At 36.8% G+C, this 22691-nt stretch overlaps 1 protein-coding gene across 1 annotated transcript in view; it reads right to left on the bottom strand.

Annotated features, from left to right (window-relative positions):
- Positions 1-22691, bottom strand: part of LIN7A (lin-7 homolog A, crumbs cell polarity complex component) — a 211532-nt gene that overhangs the window by 72308 nt on the left and 116533 nt on the right. The window contains 1 exon segment of the mRNA XM_032493832.1: positions 10812-10930. Within this exon segment, the coding sequence (XP_032349723.1) occupies positions 10812-10930 (119 nt within the window).

The raw sequence follows: 22691 nt of genomic DNA, 5'->3' as shown, positions 1-22691 counted from the left end.
TTAACAATTGTAAGACATCTTAAAGACAAGTTATAAAATAGAATATATTCACTATATACACAGCCAGTAAAAAAAAATGGTAATAAGAATAGATTAAAAAAATATATATACACACACATATATAAAAGCACAAACTAGTAGGAAAATACATGAACAGATGTTTCACAGAAAAATAAATATTTAGGGCCAAAAATCAAAAGAAAGCATATTCAATAATTTAGTGATCAATTAAATGCAAATAATTACTGCAATAAGATACCATTTAAGTACATTCAATTGTTAAAAGCTTAAATGTCTCATATGTCAAGTGTTGGAGGTAATGTGGGTACACAACTTCCATACTGCTTTTTGGGGTGTAAATTAGATCAGCCAAGTTTAAAAACTGGCGTTATCTCTTAAAGTTGAGTACTTTTAAAACTTATGATACAGAAATTCCACATCTATGTATATATCCAAGAGAAGTCTTAGTTATCTTACTAAAAAGTGCATGTATGTTAGTAGCAGCACCAATGATCACAGTGAAAAGCTGGAAACAACTCAATGCTCACCAATGGGAGAGTGAGTTAATAAACCGCAGTACCCGTTACACAATGGAATATCACACAGCAGTCAAAACAAGTGAAATATAACACAAAAAAAATGTTATCTTAGCAGTATGATATTAAGTGAAAAAGAATATCCCTGAAGATTTTATCAGCATGGTATCTTTTTATAACATTTTAAACACATAAAATTAAGATAAATATGTTTAAGGAATAAACACAAGTACTCATAAGATTACATAAAAGTCAAGGAAATTATTAATACAAGATGTAGTAGTCAGTTTCCAACCCTAAATCTTATATGACAGAAAAAAAGGAAGATAAGAAGAAAGGAAGAAGGGAAAAAAAGGAAGGGAGGGAGGAAGCTGATAATTGCCTTGCATATACTTGAAGTATAAGTGGTACTAATTCTATTTCCTTTTGTATTTGCAAATTACACTCAGGGATAACAACAGGCTGGTTTTAAAAAATGCTGATTTGCAACCTAACATTTATTTTAGATGGCTTGTAAAAATGGACCTGTCTCCTCATATGTTGGCAATACTGAAGCAAGAAAAGGTTAAATGACTTGTTCACGGGGAGAAAAAATGTTGTCATCCATGGTGCCAAAAATAGAAGTTCTGATTTCCAGTCCTATGATCTCAACAGAAGACAGAATGTTCACTTTATCTGACTGATATAAAACACAACTTCTCTGGGGGCTCTATTATTCTGAACTGCTGTGAAAGTACATGTAATTACAAGCTTCTGGAAATATGTACTGTTTATTTTATCATTTGTAGTAGCAAATAGAAAAGCTGGAGCTGAGTATTTATCCAACAGTGATGCTAACAGCTTCCAGAGTCCTTATGGACTACTGGTAAGGGTCTGTTTAGATATCTTTAAGATCAATGACCCAATAGTGCATTTATAATCTAAGATGGTTCTTGCCACAAAGACCCTGTTCTTGCTACCAGAAAGTGACATGTTGATGTTATAAACACTCCTCACATTGTTAAAAATGCACCTTCTCCCTAAAAAAGATGCAGGAATAGAACTGTAACTATAGTTTACAAATTCTGTATCCAGTGAGTGATTCAGTCATTCTGTTTTTGTACATTTATTTTTGTTATTATTGTTATCAGTTTAAAAATCTTCACAGTATCTGCCTTCCCCACCCCCTTCATACAGAGCCTCCTATAGTCACATATTCCTACCATGCATATATGCTGAGCCTTACATAAGTCCATGTAATCTACATGAAGAAAAACGTTAATTACTTGCTACATAACTATAGATTCATAGAATTGGAAAGACCTTATAGTTAGACACCAGCTAGTTATTTCGCACTTCTCAACTGACACCATCATCCTTGATTAGGGATTTTTCTTCATTCTTTGAGGGATGAGGGTGGGAAGAGATATCATGGACCCTTCTGTGAATCTAATGAAGTTATGGTGTTATCCCAAGAAAAATAAACTTGTGTGTAAATGTTCATGCCATTTTTTGCCCTTGACATTGAGTTATTTCATAAATTACAAAGGATTATGTGACTTTTTTTGGTAAAAATTAATGGTTGCTTCCTGGAAATATAATAATCCCAAATTAAACCAATTACATAAAAAAGAAAACTTTGCATCTGCTTAAAATATATTTCAATAAGAAGGGTGTGTTATTTGGTTTGGAAGAAGTTAAACTTTGGAGTGATCTTTTACATGGAAATATTTATATCGTTTTTAGTATTCAATCAATTTGAGTCTGTTTTAATAGCAGCAAGTGCTCAAAGGTGCAGCTCATATCACTTTCGACAGCAGTCAACTTCTTTATCAGAGCAGAGTAAAGGTATGTGGACTCCTGAGCTTTCTCTAACACACTTTCAGCTGAATTCAGGTTCTACTCAAATCCTTTGTCCTCAAGTCAAATGAGGTTATTTTTGGAAAGGTTGGTGTCAACAATGCAGCCTCTGTCAGTGAGGAATGACATTTGAATCCTTTTTTTTTTTCATTGAAATCATCTAAGCACAAGTAACCTTTAAGAGTTTTGCTGGCTTTTCAGTTGTTGCAGATCTTCCCCACGGATAAACTGACAAGTCTTTCTCTGTTCAACTCCCTTTCCCTCACAGATTATCTTCCTTTCTACACAGGAAATGTCGCAATTCTGCCTCTAATTTCTCCCTCCAAAATGGCAGTGTTTCCAATAGCAACCATACCAGACCAGCAAATCTGGAATCAAAGGACTAGCCTTCTTCTTAGGGCCTAGCATTCTCTACAAGTCTGTGAATGAACTTCTCTTGTCAAATTTTTCTAAGACACAGCAATCCTTTACTTTAAAAAGGAAACAGAATGAAGTGTCTGACCTAAGTTCAACCAAGCGCATTAACACTTATCCTCTGAAAAGCCAAGAAACTTTGACAATAAAAAACACGTTTTGTTCCATTTTTAAATAAAAACTTGAAAACATGGGTTCCAGGCTATAGCTGTGAAATTACTAGACCACTCTGCACAGAGCAGGCAAGGCATCTTTTAGGATAATTGTCAGAGTGCGTGACACTAATGCACCCTAATGTTGAAAGTAATAAATCTCCATCAAAAGTAGAACGTCTGTCTTCTTCACCAGAGTAATCAAGCTCGATGTTGGACCCAGAAATTCCATATATAATCCACGTGTACACACAGTATTAAGATTTGTCTTCCATTAGAAGTTTTGCTTGACAAAGAAACATTTCACTGGTGGAACAACCTGACCTTTAAAATATCCATGAGGTGTCTCTCTCTCTCTCTCTCTCTCTCTCTCTCTCTCTCTCTCTCTCTCTATCTCTCTCTCTCTCTCTTTCTCTCTCTCTCTCACACACACACACACACACACACCCATAGGACATCAGAATTCACACGATAAAAATCAGAGCTTGACTGAAACAGCCATGGCTTTCACCCAATTGCATGCCAAGTGGGAAGGGCACAGCTATTATTTTCACCATAACTAGCTTCAAAATATATGCAAAATGCCAAAGTTCAGAAGTAGGTTATATCAAGTGAACAGAGGCACTCTTTTAATTTTGTTGTTGTTCTGAACAACCCACCAGTTCAAACATTTCCTGACTGCACGGTCTAGTCAAGCTTTCTTCAATTACTTATGGTTCTTTTTGCTTGGAAACGTTTCAAGACACATTGGGGGCAAATATGTTGAGCAAATTATCACTTCTTAAAATTGAGCTTTTTCTGCAGAAAATAAAAATTCTGTATTGTGTGAAGTATTTTCAGGATGCTCAGAAATAAGCTTTTCTTGACTTCGTGCTCTTGTTGGCAGGAAACTTACCACCCAAGAAACAGTCTGGCTTTTGTGTCCCAGCACATTTAGCAATGCAAATAAAATCAAAGGAAATCTAAGAGCCACCAAGATTTCTTTTCTTTGTCATCTGCCAACTTAAGCTAAGTTCAATATGAATAGAAAGAGATATGCATAAACATCATGTCAGATACATTTTGTTAATTTTAATGAATATAGCTCTATTCTAGATGCCATTATATAACAAGGATGATAATTTTACACAATGAATCCATGCCACTCCCTCCACGTTCAAAGTAAAACATTAAAAACACATTTTGCCATAAAAGTATTTGCACATAAAAGGAAGGAAACAAAAATTACAAATTATGTATTTGCTCTTACTTCACCTACAACATAAGGCCTATATATGACCTCAAGTTAAGAACTCTTTGTTCTAAAGCGATCTGAAGTATGACCAACTAACCTCTGTTGCTATTAACTTCTTATCATATGACAGACTCCTTACTTATACTGGTTTATCCTAAAACCACCCAATTGTAAACATCATTCTTAAAATGTGGAGCTTCCTATTAAGAAAAAAATTCTACATTTGTTTGGACGTTTATAGCTACAGAACTATTACTCTCCACATTTGTAACTAATATTTCTATTAGAACATATTAAAATTTTTGTGTCATCACTAAACCACTAAATTTTTCAGCAGAATAGGTACCATTTCCCAACTACTTACTCTCTTAGCTAGGGACTATATTAGTTAAGGTTATTTTACACTTTTTATCTCATTTGATCTAATCTTCCCAACAGTCCTGTAGATTTGTTATTTAATGTTAAAAGAAAAAGGATCTACCAAACCAAGATCATAGAGGTTAAGTAACTTTCACAAGAACACTTAAGTGGCCAAGCAAGGATTTGAATCCATTGTCAATGTTCTTTCGCTCTCCATCTACTGTTTTTTCTTTCCATTATAATGCATTATACCATGATTCAGCTTCAACCACCCTTCCTTCTTTTTTTTTCTCTTCCTTTCTTGCGTTTTCTTCCTTCCTTCCCTCTCTCCCTTTCTACCTTCCTTTATTCTCTTTCCCTTCCTCCAATTCTTCTTTCTCCTTCCATGTATCCTTGTTTCATTTCATCTTGTCACTACTGATCCAAGTATATGTTTTCTTAAGGTAATTAGAGATCTATATTCTATCAAACAACCAATCATTAGCTTTTTCATAAAACTAATTACATTTGCCATCTGTGTTTCTGTCCACAAAAGAAATTACGATGCACAGAACAGCATCAAGAACAAGCACTTGTGTCATAATGCTATGACCCATACAATTGTGGAATTAGGGTGCAATAGCTCGATTTATTTTGTTTTAATGAATGATGGCGAGGCAATGAATATGTCTGTTAGTCTTATGGGCTTTCTTAGATCTAGTCTATGGAAACTACCATTTCTCTTCCCATCTGTTATCCATTACCTGACTTACCAATACATTATACCTAGTGATAACTGGGACCCTATGCTTTCATAATAATAGCCCTCGATTGTATAATTATTAGCTGCTAGACTCTGTACTAGGTGGCTTTACATATATGATCTCTAACGATCTGAGTCACCTCAAGACTGATGTAGTATTACACCCACTATTAAAAACTGACAAATAAAATTTAAGAGAGGTGAAAAATAAGTAGCTAAGTTGGGATTTGGACACTGGTGCACTTGACTCCAATGCTGATCTAGTGACTTTGCTGCTCCCTCTCAAATGACAGAATGTCTCACAGTGACATTTCCCACATTTTACTGGTGGGAGACATTGTGGTGATAATTCCCAATCTACAGATTCCTCCAGGAAAAAAATCTCATCGGAGACTGAGAGCACTTGAATAGCAGACTGATATATTCCAATTATTTCTTCTATCTTGATTATACCTTTATAAAGAAATGATGTGAGGCTGGGATGGGGTGGGAGGTAGGATTGGAGGGTTAATGACCTCCATCCTCAGAAAGGAAAAAAAAAAAATGAGAGTAGGGGCAAATGGGAGATAATCTAGAAGCAAACAAAATCTATGACCAAAGTGTCTCAAAATTTAAAAATTTATGAACCACCTAATGGGCATTAGAACTTATATCAAAAAACAATTTCACATAGTTTTAAGAAGATATGCCACAGCCTACTGAAAATACAACATTGTTCTTAAAAATTAATTTGGTTTTACAGCAGTAAAAAGCTTGTTACTGCTTTTAACCTTTTTCTAAGGTAAATTTGGCTTGATGACTGTTTTATTATCGGTCAGGACAGCTTAGGTTTTGCTGTGGTATGATAACCCCAACATCTTGGGGGCTTATAGTAACAAAGACTTATTTCTTACTGAAACTACATGTTTATTAAAAGTTGGCTAAAGCTTATAATTCTCATTTTCGCACTCTGCAATCCAGGCTGATTGATCATTTATCATAGAAGACATCACCAGTCACAAGGCAAAGGAAAGGGAACACAGCAAATAATGCACTGACTCAAAGGCTTCCCCAAGCAAGTGGTACACATCACTTCCACACGCAATTCCTTAACCAAAGCGGTTGTCATAATCACACGTAGCCTTAAGGAGGATGGAGAAATCCAACTGTAACATGTGCTAAGAAGGAGAGGAGAAATGGAAAACTTTTCAACAATCCACCATCACAGAATGATAGTTTCTATGGAGATAATGATAGTGAACAGATGGCTAATTCTATTTTTTATTATTTTAGTTTTAGAAAGAATTTCCTTGTATTCTGGTGCAGAAATTGGATGTCCTCTTAAAATATGACCATTCATATACTATTGACTTCTTTCTCCAAGGCACTGAGAATATAAAGTGTTGGGGAAAAGCCCATCTCTTGGCAATTGAGCAATTTAATTCTCTTAGGAAATTCTCTTATCCAAAAATCAACATTTTATAATCCTTATATTTCAATCTTTATTTTTCCTTATATTTTGATTTGTAAGTTTGGGTCATTCAAGCTAATTCATACAGTGATGAACTAAAACTTGAGGAAGCCACTTAAAATTGCAGAATTGGCTTTTAGCAGAAATATCAGTACCCTAAATGTTTCAATTTTATCTCTCATTCAAAAATTTGTGTGAGCTTTCTTCTATCAGCCAGTGTCTCTCACTTTGGAAAAGCAGTATCATGTCTCTGCCATGCACTCCAAAATTACTTGCACCACATAGGTGCAATTTAATTATTAACCACATTCTTTAAGACCATTGGGCAAAAAAAAACAAAACAAAACCACCACCACTAAAAAAACCACACACAATCAAGATAAGTATTGCCAACTACTATCTGTATTCTGCAGATAAAACTGGGTGTGGATTGTCATTCAAGGGCAACTTGATAACATATCGATGCCTTTCTTAGTGGTATACATAGACGGTCTTGCTTTAGTACTGAACACAAAAATTTTCAGTCTTTATTACAGATTACAGAGAAATAATTAAGTAGAGAAAACACCTAATCTCTTCTAATCTCTCTTCATTAAAAAACAAAGTAAAATTTTACTATTCTCTTCCTATAATTGCTGCACGTATGCCAGGAGGTGATTCAGTGGTTTCATCCAAATGTGAAGCAAAATATGGGTGTGCTCAACACGAAACAGCAACTGCAGTCACTCTTATGTATTGCAAATAATAATAATAATAATTAGCAATAGCTTGGCTTGCCCTGCTTTCTTTTTAAGCATAATTTGGCCTTTGTAGTCTTGTTGGCAAGGGTGTGACCTGTACCTGGCTCTTGCTCTGGGGAGTGCAACTAAGAACGACACCTCCGTAGTTCTTGTTCATTTCTCCACCTGTCATGACAACACTGACAACTTTCACACTGGAAAGTATTACCTGGCAAATATTTCTGAAAACCCAAATAACTTAACACCAGAGATTCTGCACGTTATCTGAATAAGAGACAAAAAACTTCAAAGGTTTCAGACCAGCCTAACAATCAGTACCCAAGAGACTAGGAGTGAAATAAAACAATTTTCAGGTATTTATCATCAAACAGCTTCATACTTCTAAGTTGTGTTTTTCTTTACTGGCTTATGGGTTCACCTGTCTGGCCACATGTATTTATCCTTTACATTTTTATTGAAGACCTTTTCACTAGATGGATTCAAAATATTATTCTATGATTCAGATTTGTTGTAGACACACTGGCTTACTTTTATCACTACTTCCCACAGTGTATGTAAAACAACACTGTAAGAATAATAAAAATTCCAAACCTAACAAAAATAAACAACACCATGCAATGGGTATGAAATGTGAGCCAAGATGAAGGGACCAAATCAATTTCTATGTAACATGTATTGCCTTTAAGAACAAAATTATTACTAAGACCATTACTCTGAACATAAAGGTAATCTTATTAATCTTATCTACCTTATAAAATGTAAGGTAGATATGTCATCTTTTCTTTCTCTGAAATTTTTGGATTGCTTATAGTTATAGATTTCCATGGACCGTTAATGACACACATAGTGACAGAGTTTGTAAAATATATTTATAATACCTATATAAGCTCTCCATATTTCTTTGCTTTTTTTTTTTTTTTAAATTCTCATTCTCTTTTTTCCTTAGCAAACTCTTTAAAGAAAAAGGCTTGTGTGTTTATCTGAGCTGTAAAGTATTTACATCTCCAGCACCAGCTTCTCCTCTGAACTTCAGACTTAAGATGCCTGCTGGACAGCTCTCCTTGGATGTCTGAAAAGCATCATCAGTTTACTACGTCCAGACAGAGGTCTTGGATAGTCTTCTCCAAACTGGTCCATCCGCAAAGATTCCCAAATCATTACATCACCATTCATCTGACTGTTCAAGCCCACACCTAAGAATCAATGGAGACTCCTCTCTCTCACCCATGTATCTGATACATCAACAATTCCTACTGTCTTTATTCTCAAAAACACATATATTGAATCTGACAACTTCCCACTACTCACACCGTTGCCACCTTCATCCGAGTTGCCACCTTCATCCGAGCTGCCACCACCTGATCTCTTACTTGGCCAACTCCTTATGTTGTTACTGGTCTCTCCTGCTTCCACTATTGGACAGACACTTGTATTCTCACAGCAGTCAGAGAAACCTTTTTGCAAAGCTAATCAGGGCAGGTGAAAACTTTCCAAGGGCTTCCTATCATGCTTAGGATAGAATCTAATGTTTGCACCACGGCCTGAGAGGCCTTATGTGATCCTCTCTCCCACTGCTTCTAAGCAACCTACCTTCCTTATTTCACTGCAGGTGTAACTGGCTATTGGGTTGTTCCTTCTACGGATTAAGGTCATTCTTGCCTCTGGGTTTTTGCACTTGTGGTTTCCTCTGCCTGGAATACTACACCCTCTTAGTATCTGTGAGACTTATTCCACTACTTCAGTTAGATTATTTTCTGACCACCTTAATTTAAAAGAGCCTTACCCATACTCCCCTAACCCTACTTCATTTCTCTCTGTGGTCTTGTCATTTTCTGATATTTTGCTGTATATTATTTATCATCATTTTTTCACTAGAATGTAAGTTCCATGAAAGGAGAGACTTTGCATTGATTACAAGCCAAATTCCCAGTGAGCTGAGAGATATATTTGATGGTTCCTATTCTTTAGTTCTGTGGAAAGCAGAAAGGTAATAGAGTATCTAAGATGAAAAGCCAGCCACCAAATCTCAGGGGAGGAGCACCCTGTGAAGGAAGAAAAGAGTGTACAGGGGATTTAGCTTTGGTCTACCGAGTGACTACAGGAAGCCCACGGGGTTTCTACACATCGTGTACCTTTCCCGCTGCGCAGCCAATGGCCAAGAATTCATACACTTTGAGAAATTTCCTTTGAGTCTTTAGTCAAACTCAGACGTTAAACCTTAGAGCTAGAATTATGATTATTTCCTTAAGCTATGTTCATTACAAACAAAAATTAAGTAGTGAACTTCACTTGATAAAGACTTAGCACAAGCAGTCTAAGTCAAATCTCAGCAAAATCCAAATATTAACCGCACTGGGTAGGCTCTGGTTTAAATATGCAGTGAGAGAGGTTTTGTATGTCTCTACTGCAGTCACATGAGTCCTTTTCACTTAGTGACAATTCACACTAGAACTGTTGAGGCATAAAATATTCCTTAACCACAAGTAGAGTTTCAAAGAGTAAGGGAGGTTGATACAAGCATCCCTTGAGAGGCGTGTGCCCTCTGCTATAACAAATTCTCTGGCAGTCATTGCTGGGGACTTCTAGAAGGACAATATGCTGGATATATGGACTTTAGGTTGTAATTAATAAATTGTTATTTAGCATCTGATAGGCAGGGCGCGATGGGCTTACTGAATAAAACAATGTAGTATGTATATATCTTAAGTGAACTATCTTGTAACCAGTGAAATTCATTAATTGGTCAATTCCACCCAAGGCAACATGAAATTCAAATAGTCATTTTACACACACGTGATTCACCACAGGCTTTTTGAAACCACACAAATGAGGAAAGCATTATAAAGATCTGTTGAAGGTTATATCAACCTGTTCAATTTCCCATTTATTGCACTAAACAGTAATGTCTGGATTACTACACCTTTAGTCACTAGGAAGTTACTGTTTCAGATGTACCCGTGAAAGATTCAGTTGAGTGTTCTTTTAAGAAAAGCTCAGCTCCTATTAATTATGACTATTTCTACCTAAATTTCCAGATGGTTTCACGTGACTACTACATAGTTTCGACATGTCACAGGCATCTGCTGAGGCAGCCACTTCACTGGTACCATAAGATTAACATTTGGTTTTATATATGAATGCATAAATCCTAATGGGTTCTAACTTCAGAATTTAGAAGACTATATTTTATCATCTGTCTAAGCAGTTAAAAACAGAAGGCTAAGATGTAGTTATAATCTTAACTATTTCTACTGTTTGTGTGGAAAAGACATGCTTTCTAGTCATAAGACATATGGCAGAATATTATTATTATTAAAAGTATTATTAAAATCTTAGTGTCATACCTCTCGAATAGCAGTACAAAACTCACTCTGAAGGACTTTTTTGAGAGATTGTAGCTTGTGCACTGGTACTTCTCCAGATTCCTGTAGTTTTTCCAGTAATTCAATTGCTCTGGCAACATCTGAATAAAAATAAAAAAGGAGAGACATGGAGTAAACTGTATTTCATCACCAAAGTACCATCATTCCAACTGAACGGTGACAATGAAAAATAAGTGGTAGTAATTGCAGAAATCAGAATTTACAATTCATAGCTTATTGATCTCATCTTTTGGTAAAAGGTCATTTAAACCTGTTCTGCACAATTTGTCACTTAATACATCTTCTTCTCATATGTTATTTCTGTCACACAAATTAGTTTGAATATTCTTTCAGGAAAGTAGGGCAGGGAACATGTCTTTGGTAGATTCTGAAATCCCAGTAACTAAATGAGTCCTGTCAATTTTACCTCTGAGATTTTTTTTTTTTTCAGTTTGCCTTTTCTCATTCCACATTTGTTACATCTGCATTTTTACACTTATTAGTATGATGATTTGATTAACATGCATCTCCTCTACCTTCTATAAACTCCTTGAGGGTGGGAACTTACTTGGGTTTACTCACCACTGCATCCTCAGAGTCTGGTGTACCACAGTGAATAAATATTTGATAAATGAGTGAATTAATTAATTGGTTCTCTCCATTTCACTCTCATTGTATTATTCTAGACCCTAATCTCCACCTCTCCTCTGTCCAACTGGAATCACTTTTTCTCCTCCAGCCTCTTGATACAGTTCATAAAGTTATCTTCTTAAAATAAAAATATGATCATGTACCCACCTACCAGTTTCTAGGACAGTACCAAAAAGAAAAGAGTTTTCAATAACAACTAACTGAAACACTTCCCTTTCACTTGACAGAATCAAAGGTTAATATATCAAAAAACATAATCTTTTATAGTCATACTTTTCAAATTCCCAGGGTAGTTTTGTATTGCCAAGAAAAAATATAATGAAGGCCATTTAAAAAATACTTACGGTGATCTCTTCTACCTCCGTTACTGTAGTCAATAATTCACTGAAAAGTCACCTAGGCATTTATGTATAGGATAGAGATTTTCAATTCCTAACTGACTAGTTCCAGAAAGTATTCTATATCCCTGCTATCAAGATTATAAATTCATTCATTCATCTATTCATCCACTAACTTCTGTTTCTGTTAGATTTGGCATCAAGCTTAAAAAAAAGAATAAAACACATTTCCTTTCTGAACTCACAATCAAATGGCAAAAAAATATAACAGCATAGCTACCTGTAATAAAATTGTTACCACCTCAGAATCTGAGTGGGGTTGGCAGAGGTGTAAGTATCTAGCTAAAGAAAATAACCAAAAAGTGGCTTTAATGGAGACTCTTCCATGAAGTATTGCCAATTTATTGCTGATTGTGGTCCAAAGAAGCACAAATCATGAAATCAATACGACACTGCCAATTTCAAAAGTCTGTCTTTTTTGTATATAAACTAGAAGTCAACATAACCAATTGGACAACACCAGCCACAGTCACAATCAGTAAGATACCGAGCTAATAATTTTATGGATTTCTAGCTGCAGAAAAGACTCTATCTAGATGCCAATGGGTACTTGGAACTCTCAACATGTTTAAAACTGTGCACATTATATTTTTTCCTGAAACTATCTCGTCTAATCCCTATATTCCCTATTTCCATTAATAGCATCTCCACCCATCCTATCTTTCAAGCTAGACTGTAACATCATCTTTCACATTCACCTCCACATGCAATTAGTCAGCAAGTGCTGTTGATTCTATCTCAAAATGCCTTTTGAATGGAATCCCTTTGCTTCGTTATTTCAGGGAAGCCTTTATTATTTCTCACCTGGGTTACTGGAACATCTCCTAACTGTTCTTTAAATGGCTTTTCTTTTTAAGTCCATCCTCCACGTTGCTCCCAGAGTGATGGATCTCACTGCATAGAACCCTCTCTGGCTTCCTCCTGCCTACAGGGTGAAGTTCAGACCACTTAGGGGTACATACAAGACCCTTAACAACAGACCTCTTCTAACTAATCTCTAGAAACCTTCTCCTGCCCATCCAAAATTTTTGCTACTCTAGGACATGCCACGGGTCCCTATGACTTTGTACATATCATCCCCTGTTCCTGGAATGCAATTTATTCATTCATCCAATAGTGCCAGGCATAGTGCTACACGTGGGAGACACTGTGGTAATGGTGACAGCCTTGAGTTCTTGCTTTCATGACACTTACAGGCCTGAAGGGTCACAGATACCCATTAAGTGGGTGTGAGCTATAAAAGAAGCACAGGCCAGTACACGGATGTCTAACCAAGACTCGTATCATCATCCAGGAGGTCAGGGAGGAACTCTGTAAGAATAACAGCTAGGCAGAGCCCTAAGTAGGAGGTAAGGGTGAGGAAAGGGGGGGGGGGGAGTTCCAGGCAAATGAATGCAGACTGAAGTATTGTGGGGAATTTAAAGAACTGAAAGTTCAATATGGCCGAAGCTGAAACCAGGACAAGAGTAGCAAGAGAGGCAGAAGAGAGAAATCACATCATGGAAGGCATGTTAGGCCATGTAGGGAAGACCTGGCTTAAACAACATCTCCTTAGACATGCCTTCCTTGACTCTCCAAGGCAGATGTAGTTGTTATCACATCTGTGTTTCCACAGTTCTTTGTTCACACATCCACGGTAATAATTACTACTCTGTTATACCTCTTTTTGCATATATGTCTCCTTCCTTCACCCTTGCAAATCTATAAGCTTCTTGAGAGTTCAGGAACAATATCTTATTTGTCACTGTATCCATAGTTCATTGAAGAGTACTTGACAAATATTAGGTGTTTAAATATATATTTATTGAGTGAATAATGAATTAATTAATGAGACTGGCTAGAAAGGCAGGGTTTAGAGGTCTATGTCTAGTTGGACATACAACTTCTCATGAGACCAGACCTCCAGATGACTGCCAACCCTGGTCAAGACTGGCTTGGGTCTGGTGTTGGGGAAGGATACAAGCCTGAACCTATAGGCTAAAGGCTGTTGAGTGACTGACTGTACTGGAAGAAGTACAGAAGAGTTGAAAATGACTATTCAGGAGTTCTTACCCTAGGCTGCACTTTAAAATTATCTGGGGTACATTTAAAAATTATTTATTTATTCCTCCCCCTCCTCATTTTATTGATATATAATTGACATATAACACTGTATTAGTTTAAGTTATATAAAATAATGATTTGAGCATATATATATAGCAAAATGATTACTACAACAAGTTATTAATGTCTGAGACTCACCCCAAATGAACTAAACCAGAATATATAAAACAGTGGTCCTCAACCTTGGCTGCAGACTGGAATTACCTGGGGAGTTTTTAAAACCATGGATGCCTGGTCTCACCCCAGAGATTCCAGTGTGATTGGCAGAGGGTGGGGCCTGAGTCTGGGGCTTTTGAAAGCCCTCCAGGTGATGCTGAAGTATAGCCGTGGTTGAGAATCACTGGTCTAGTTGGCATGGGTATTTTTATAGCCCAATGTGAAATGTGCACGTAGGACTGAGAATCTCTGCTAGAAATTAATGGTTTTAAAACATGAGTGGGCCTAAGAATCACCTGGGGAGATGTATTAAAATGTAGGTTCCTGACCCCCTACCCGCACTTGAGGGACATGGATTCAGGAAGGAAGAGAAAAAGGACCAGGAATTTGCCTTTTAAACAAATGATTCAAGTGATTCTCAAGTTGTTGCTTCACAGACCCCACTTCAAGAGACAGAGAACAAAGTGATAGTTTACGGTTTTTTTCAGCCCCAGTGTTCCAGAAACTCTTGCATGTTCTATGATCCTCTGATACCCTGTGTAACAGGGTACTGAATGGGATTCTTCTGGGAGTCTCAGAATTATTGATAAAAGCCCATGAACGAAAGTAATTAGTGTTAAGTACCAGCCCCATTCCGAAACAGTGCTTCTAGCAAAGGCTGCTTACTAGAAACACCTGTGGAAGTTTTAAAACCAGCCGGCTTCCCCTGACCAATTAAATCAAAATCTCTAAGAGATCCAGTCATCAGCATTTTTGTTTTTGTTTTTAAGCTTCTGATTCCTATGACCATCCAAAGTTGAGAAATAGTGTTCAAAAAAGATCTATCAAGGAAACTAGACCCCCACCCCATTAAGACTTATTAAGCTGCACTAGCCCTATTAGGTTACACTATTGGCCTTTTCCCAGTCCTTATTAAGAGGTAATTGTGAGATGAAAGAAAATTCGTGAAGAATTGTTAAGTCACTAACTCTGGACAGCATACTAAGTCTTTGGCTTCTCTTCCATTAACTAAGCAAGGAGTGTACCAAACAGAACCGACTGGAGCTGTTGGGGGTGCCCGCACAGGGAGACCAGACTCCCTTTCCTGGGTGCACAGGCAGCAGATTTGGTGATCAGCCTGTCCTCTGTGCCTGTCTGTTCAGAGGGAGAGAACTGGAGAGCAGTGCCACTGGAGCTTGAACCATTTTGCTGGCACCCACCCACGGGAATCCAGCCGTGTGAGGTCACAGGGGATACAGCAGTTAGTAAAAGCCAAAAGAAGTCTAAAAACCAAAGGTGGGAGAGATCAGATCCCTTCAACCCAGGCCTAGCTGGTGCTGCAAACAAAGATGGGTTGAGCGATAAGCTGGATGTTAGACTCGAGTTTCAAATGAAATTCTGATTCCCCTTAGCTCTACAAAAATACCAGAAATCTGCAAGGCCAAGATCTAGAAAGAAGCGAAAGAAGCCTGTAAGTAAAACGCTCATTCTTAAAATGACTGCAGTTAAGTAGTGTGTAGTTTATTTATGAGTCCCCTCAAGGTTCTTATTGAGAATCTCCATATACTTATTTTATGGAAATATTCTACAAAAGCTGGTTACTAGCACAGAAGTCTGGGTTTACTAGGATAGCTAAGATTAGAAGGAGTATTAGATAAGGACTGTGGAGGCTGCTTGACAAACACGATGAAAACAAGAAGACGTCAGAATTTTTTCCTGAGACAGACTCTTGTCTGCCGACTCTCAAGTTCATACCTCTACCATCTATCCCATTATCTAAACAAAATACTTTGGTATTACCTTTGCCCCCTCACTTTCCCTCACACCCTGCTTCCCATTAATCCTCACTTCTAAAAGCGACCGTAACAATAAACTTTTACTTAAGGTTTATGACGTAGGAGTCATTGTATGCTGAGAGCTTTACATATTTTAGCCCCTTTTATCCTTATAACAACTTTATGTGGTAGTCAATATCCACATTTTCCAATGAGAAAATTGAGGCTTATAGAGAGTTTAAGGATCTCATTAACAAATAGGGGATCTGGGTTTGGAGTCTGGATCTAAGTGATTGTAACCCTGTACCTTTTATTTTTATTCCAATAATAGCTTTTCTTTTAGCAGCTTTTCCCTTCAACATTCAGTACTTGTATAACATCCCTGTGCTCTGCAGGATTTCTTGGTCAGAGGCCGAGATCTTAATCATATGTCTCTCAATAAAGATTAACCTCTATTCCATTTACCAGGATATCTCTCTCAGTAATTCTCATTGACCATCAGAATTATCTGGAGAGCTTTTAAATGATAGGGAAGAGTGTTTTTCAGCCTTGGCTATCCACTGGAATCACCTGGGTGAACTGAAAACAAAACAAAACAAAACAAAACAAAACAAACAAAACAAAACAAAACAAAACACAAGATACCTAGATCCTATCTACATATATTTCTGATTTCACTGTTCTGGGATATGGCCTGGGCATCAGGACCTTCAGAGCTCCCCAGTGATATAATGTGAAACCATGCTAAGAATCAGTGATATGGCTTGTCAAGGTACACCATGGGGATTCTAATAACACTGTTACTTATAATACTAATTGCTGTCACATATAGTGTTTAGTATGGCATGGATTTTCACATTTTACTTCTCCTAGCACTATGAGGTATCTCCATTTTATAGAAAAGGAAACTGACACCCACAGAGTTAGAAGTATTTCTCCAGGGAAAGAGATAGTAAGTTGTAGAGTTAGGATCTGACTCCTGGCAATATGGCTCTAGAATCTGAACTACATTCGAGACATGACTCAGGAATCCACATTCTTAAAATCATTCCCAGCATTTCTTCTCCAAGGTTGTGAACAGAGATTAAGCTAATCTGATCAACAAATCCTTGCTTGAGAGCTGAAAGCAGTGGTTCTCAAAGATTAGTCAGCTAAAAATTTAACCCTGGACCATTAATTAAAAATCGAGATTAAAAAAAGGAGGCTGAGGGTGAAGCCTTGAAATCTGCCCTTTCATTAGTCATCACAGATGGTGCTGATGTAGAAAGTGGTTCACAAATGCACTTTACAGATTACCAATAGTTTAATATGTGATCCAAAACAAAATGAGTTAATGGCCATCATTTATTCAGTGTTTACTTGCCTTACTTAAGTCATCTTATAAAATTCTCACAAATATATAAGGATTACTATTGTTTCCATTGTACAGTTAGAGAAAAATAAAAAACAACTAAACCTCAGAAAAATGAATTTTCTGGCTCAAGGCTATACAACTAGTAAATGGTAGGGCAAGGATTCAAAACCAGATGTGTTTGACTCCAGGGCCCATGCTCTTATTTATTTCTCTATCCTGCTATGGAAAAGGGATTAGAAATAAAACAATAAAGGTATAGGAAACTTATTTTTTAAATATAGCATCATGGAATGGACCATCGCAAGGTAAGGCAAACAGATACAATACTGCCCAAAGCTGTAGATGGTAACTCTTTGATTATAGTATAATCAGTGTGTTCATATTGATAACATATCTTAATCATCAAAATGATCAGATCATCAATTGCCTGACAGTAAGATAATATATTTTGGACAGACTTCCTTTAAAATACGTTGAACAGTATAACCAAAAACAACAATAAAATACTGGAATTAAAGTGAAATGAGCCTCCAGTGATCAGGAATAGTTCAATTTTCATATATTCTATCCTTAATGATGAAGTTTTATTACCTGAGCTGACATTTAGACTGCCAAGTTTGACCCATGATTCATTTGCATCTGGAACTTGGATGAAGATGGCACTGGGTCATTTAAAGCATACTGCACCCTATTTCCATAAAAATCTATTGAGTGCTATGGAAAACAATGTGAATTACCTACCCCCTAGCCATCTAAAACCCTCATATTCCTTACCTTCTACCACAGAAGCTGGGAAGCAAACATACTTCCTCTTTCCAGACTCTTGTCATTTGGCTAAGTTGCTGTGTTAAGTCTCTGGCTATGGCTTCCAGGAAGGCTCTATGATGGACAAACTGCTGGCATATGCTTCAGTGTTTTGGTCTTTGCATCCTTCCTCCTTCCCCAGTCTCTTGCCAGCTATAATGCTTTAATGTGCCTAGAGATGAATTGGCCATTGTGTGATCATGAATATGACTGTCACACGCTAACAAAGGTGGAGTAGGAAGAAGGAAGGGGCGTAGCCCTTGAGGGCAACACTGCCCTGTGTCCTAGCCTTGAACTCAGCAACCCCATGATCCTTGTCTGTGAGGCAAATATATCCTTTACTATTTGGTTTTCTGTGACTGGCAACCAAATACAAAATAACTGATACAAGAGGACATGACTTTAAAGGCACTATTCTGAGGTTGCAGGGACAAGGCTGATATTCTTGAGAAACTGGAGTCACATATGGTAGTCCTTGTTAAGATAGTCATGGAAAGCCTCTCTGACAAGGTGACTTTAGGACTGAGACTTGAATGTTGAGAAGGAGCCAGCCAGATGAAAACCCAAAGGAGGGGCATCCAGACAAAGAGAACAACAAGGGCCTAAACTGAGCGGACCGAGCCTACATATTAGAACAGAGAAAACCAGTGTCAGTGAAACACAATGAGGAGGGCAGATTAGCAACAGCAAGCACAGTGTGCCAGTAAATGATTAACAACTAGCTCTTCAAAACACAGGGACAAAACAGAAAAGGCCCTGATTTGTAGCATTTGCCGATTCTGTAGTGTAAATATTCCTACCATGGCCAGTTTCAAGCCACCAACGTGGTATCACTGGCTTGCAAAATTCTCAACAATCAGCAATCCCAAGGCAGAAAGTACCATTCCGAGCACACCACTGTACAGGAAACAAAGTCTGAGACGTAAACAGGGGCTAGATTGGGTGCAAAGATTTTGTAAGAAGATTATATGTTAGTGTAATTACTAAAGAAAGCCACTGGAGAGTTTTTGGAAGAAGAATGGTATGATTTGATTCACATTTTATAAGTATCACCAACTATTGTTTGAAATACTAGATACTGTGGATCAAAGGTATGTGCAGGAAGCCAGCTAGGAGGAAGGCTGTTATAGTGGCCTGGGTAAGACATGGCGGAAGCTTAGACTCAGTGGGGGCAGTGGGGACAGCAAGATATGGACAGCACAGGTGGGGAGAAGAATTAGGACCCCAAGGGGGTGCACAGGTCTCAACAGATGTCTCTCCAGCAGAAAAGGACTGACTAGTGAATACAGCCACACGACTTAGCCTGTTTCATCAATATTTGTGGCTGCTGTTTTACTTATTTAAGCAAATGGTGTCAACAAATTTAGTAAGTAACAAGAATAACCATGTAGAAGAAAAGTATCACCACCTCAAAGATAAAAATTATTTTAAAAGAAAATAATAAGAGGGTGACACTTTTCCCTGTTTATTCTTTTCCTGTCTAAATAAGATCCCTCCATGCAGGATTAATTAGGGATTATATAAAGTGATTTACCATTGCACCAAGCAGTTGGAAAATATGGATATAAGCTAAAAGTGAGACCTGGGAATATAAAATTTGGTAATAGTGATTTTATACAGTTATCTTGAGGTATGAATGAGAATATAATCATAATGAGATTTGCATATAGAGTGCCTGGCACATGAGTTGTAGGTGAGATCAATACCTACCATCTTTTCTTATAACCTTTCTTTCTGTGAGTCCTCACTTCCTGTTCTATTAGTGGCAATGTTTGAAAAGGAAATTAAAATTATAGGAATGGAATTATGCTACTCAAATTTCCTTTGATAAGGTGACTAGGTGGTCCTCTTTTTAAAGACATACTCTCATACTTGAATAACTAAGTTTAAGTAGAATGGCTATGAACAACAAAATCTAGCCATAGGTCAGTATTTTATGTACAGTACTGTACAAGTCATTATTAAGACTACATTTTAAATAGTGTACATGAAATATTGACTTACTGCTAGCTTTATGATGTATCTAAAAATTGGACCGAAGAATGCTCAGTTTAAAAATCTAATGCTGCACAACAGAACATGTGTACCAATAAATTAAAATAGCCGATTATTTTTTGCACTTCTATTGCTGTGATAGGAAAGGAAACTGTCAATTTACAAGTTACTGAGACATGACAACCAGTGTGTCCTTCTTATTCAACAGTCATCTCCGTTTTGTTCCAGCCACAACTTGCCACGTTCCTTAAATGCAGACCAACTGAAGAGAGAGGTCAATTTAAATGTGCTCAAATTTAAAACTTCATCTACTATGCTGTTAAAAACAATCCCACTTCATGTGTATTATCAAATGCTGAATGACTTTTCTTCCTGGGATTTGGGATGACACTGCAGTGTATCACAAAAAGTTTGACAATACTAGAATTTTTAAATCATGAATTTATAGAATGAAAAACGCCAGCCCAGACTCTGCTCAAAAAGTGTTTGCCAAAGCTACTGCAACCAGAGCAACACTTTATGCTATAAAGGGAAAAGCTGTAGTTGCTAAGAGTCTCTGAAGTGGTAGGTACCTGTTTCATTTGAAAGTGATTAGGTACCCAATAAACAAATCTTTAGGTATACAAAGCTTAAGATGGCTTTCTTTGTTAAACAATTCCTGTTCCGTGGTTGGAATGAGTAATGTGTTCCCAGTTTTTCTAGGAACTATATTCAGTGTTTTCTTCTTTCTCTTTTCTTCTTTCCTTAAAAAAATGTCATCTAATTTTCCCCAGCAGCTAAAATTAAAGCTTGATTTGCCCACCATTACCTGAGATCTCAGGAAATCAAAAGTTTCACTTTTTTTGTTTGAGCTTTTAACTCTATTACATTTGATGCCTTTCCCTTTCTTCTATATTTTCACCTCACTTTTCTTTTTAATCTTGCATTTATGTCTCTCCATAATGACAGTCAATTATAATTTTATCCCTAAGAACAGTGAAATTTCTTGTTTTCAACCTTCTTGGCATCCATGCAAATGAACACCTGACTTGACTGTGTTTGGGGAATCTATGAGGAATTAGACACGGCCAAAATCTGTTTTTGCACGTCTGGAAGAAGTTGAACAACCTACTGCCCTTTTTAATGCTAAATACTAAAACACTTGTGTCCTGTCAGTTTTTGTATACTCCATTGTATGCAACACAGAATCATGACAATTGGGAGCACTTAAAAATTGTTTGTTGAATAGAAATGCTTGTATGGAATTAAATGTTATTGTTATATTTATATAAGTATTTGTATTCACTAGTTAACAATGGTACTACATCAAGCCCTATTTGACAAGATTTAGATTTCTCACAAAATGTGAATTCTGAGAAATGAAGATTTAAGGGGCTGGACTCCATCTTTTTATAATGATCAAATTTAATCTTCTACAAGTGGGTGAAGTAAGAACCACGGGTATGACTTGGAAAGTGGATCAGAGTTTATTTTAGCACTTGTGAAAATGTTTAGGGAAGGCTTATTTTAAACTTTCTGGGGAGGTATTTTGAAGTACACGGTCCAAACTACACTTTGTAGGCAAAGTGTGAAATTTCTCAGAAAATGAATATAATGAGCACTTCTTCATTAGCCAATGAAGTACCGAGTGTACAGCTGTATGTATACAGCCCTCACGCACAGATGAGCAGCATGACACTTCAACAGTGCATCAGCAGCTACGCAGCTTCTCCATCCACATTCCTCCTTATTTACACTTCACTTATGACCTCAACTGATTTTAGATGCAGTTGGGTGAAAAAACACCTTTCACAGAGCTTTAAATTTAACTTTAAATTGAAGTCTATGCATTTATCTTCCCTTTCATAAACTTCTTACCTGTCTAATGTTTTCTCAATAAAAGTTAAATAATTATTGTCTGGTATCTTATAATACTAGTCTCAAAAAGATAAAGATTCTTGGGCTCCATGCGTTTTAGCATTTCCCCAGATTAGTACCCAAAAAACAAGCAAGCTTTTATAATGGTAGTAATTCCACCTATGTATATTGTAAAATTGGGATTGTTTTCCTGATTATTATGGGTACATCCCAATTTCCTTTTCATAGTGCTCAGGAAATGAGAAGGGAAAGATTTTATCAGGAAATTGCTGGAGGGTCTCCCAATCAAGTTGAGTGTTTTCAAAGAGCTCCTTATAAAGAAACCTTGTAAATTTAACTTTTCATGTCCTGGCATATCTCCTGTACTAGAGAATGGATGAATGTTTTTATCTAAACTGACACTTTGATATATTATTCTGCTATCAAGCTACTTAATAATATGTTTCCTCTGTTATCTTATCACTACTATATCATACTGTCATCAGTCTCTTAGATACTTTGAGAATTGTATGCTGAGGTTAGTGCGGTGCTATCTGTCTTTAAAAGTTGATTAGAAGACAAAGTGAAGCTTGGTGTTGGCAGAAATTGCTGTGGTGAATAGTTTATGTATTTTGTTGAGAACATTATTATTATTATCAAGCTGTATAAAAGATGATTTAAAATTCCAAGCAAAAATTATAAAATAATGAGTTTCTCCTCATTATGTTAGACTCCCTGGGGCTGCTTTGTCAGACTTTCTATTGATGTTTCTTTTATAAACCAAATCTTGGGAATAAAGAAGAAGGAAAAA

This window comes from Camelus ferus, chromosome 12 (genome assembly GCF_009834535.1).
Source record: "Camelus ferus isolate YT-003-E chromosome 12, BCGSAC_Cfer_1.0, whole genome shotgun sequence".
NCBI classification, from domain to species: Eukaryota; Metazoa; Chordata; class Mammalia; order Artiodactyla; family Camelidae; genus Camelus; species Camelus ferus.
Note: the sequence above shows the minus strand (reverse complement) of the source record. Positions and strands in the feature narration are given on the sequence as shown.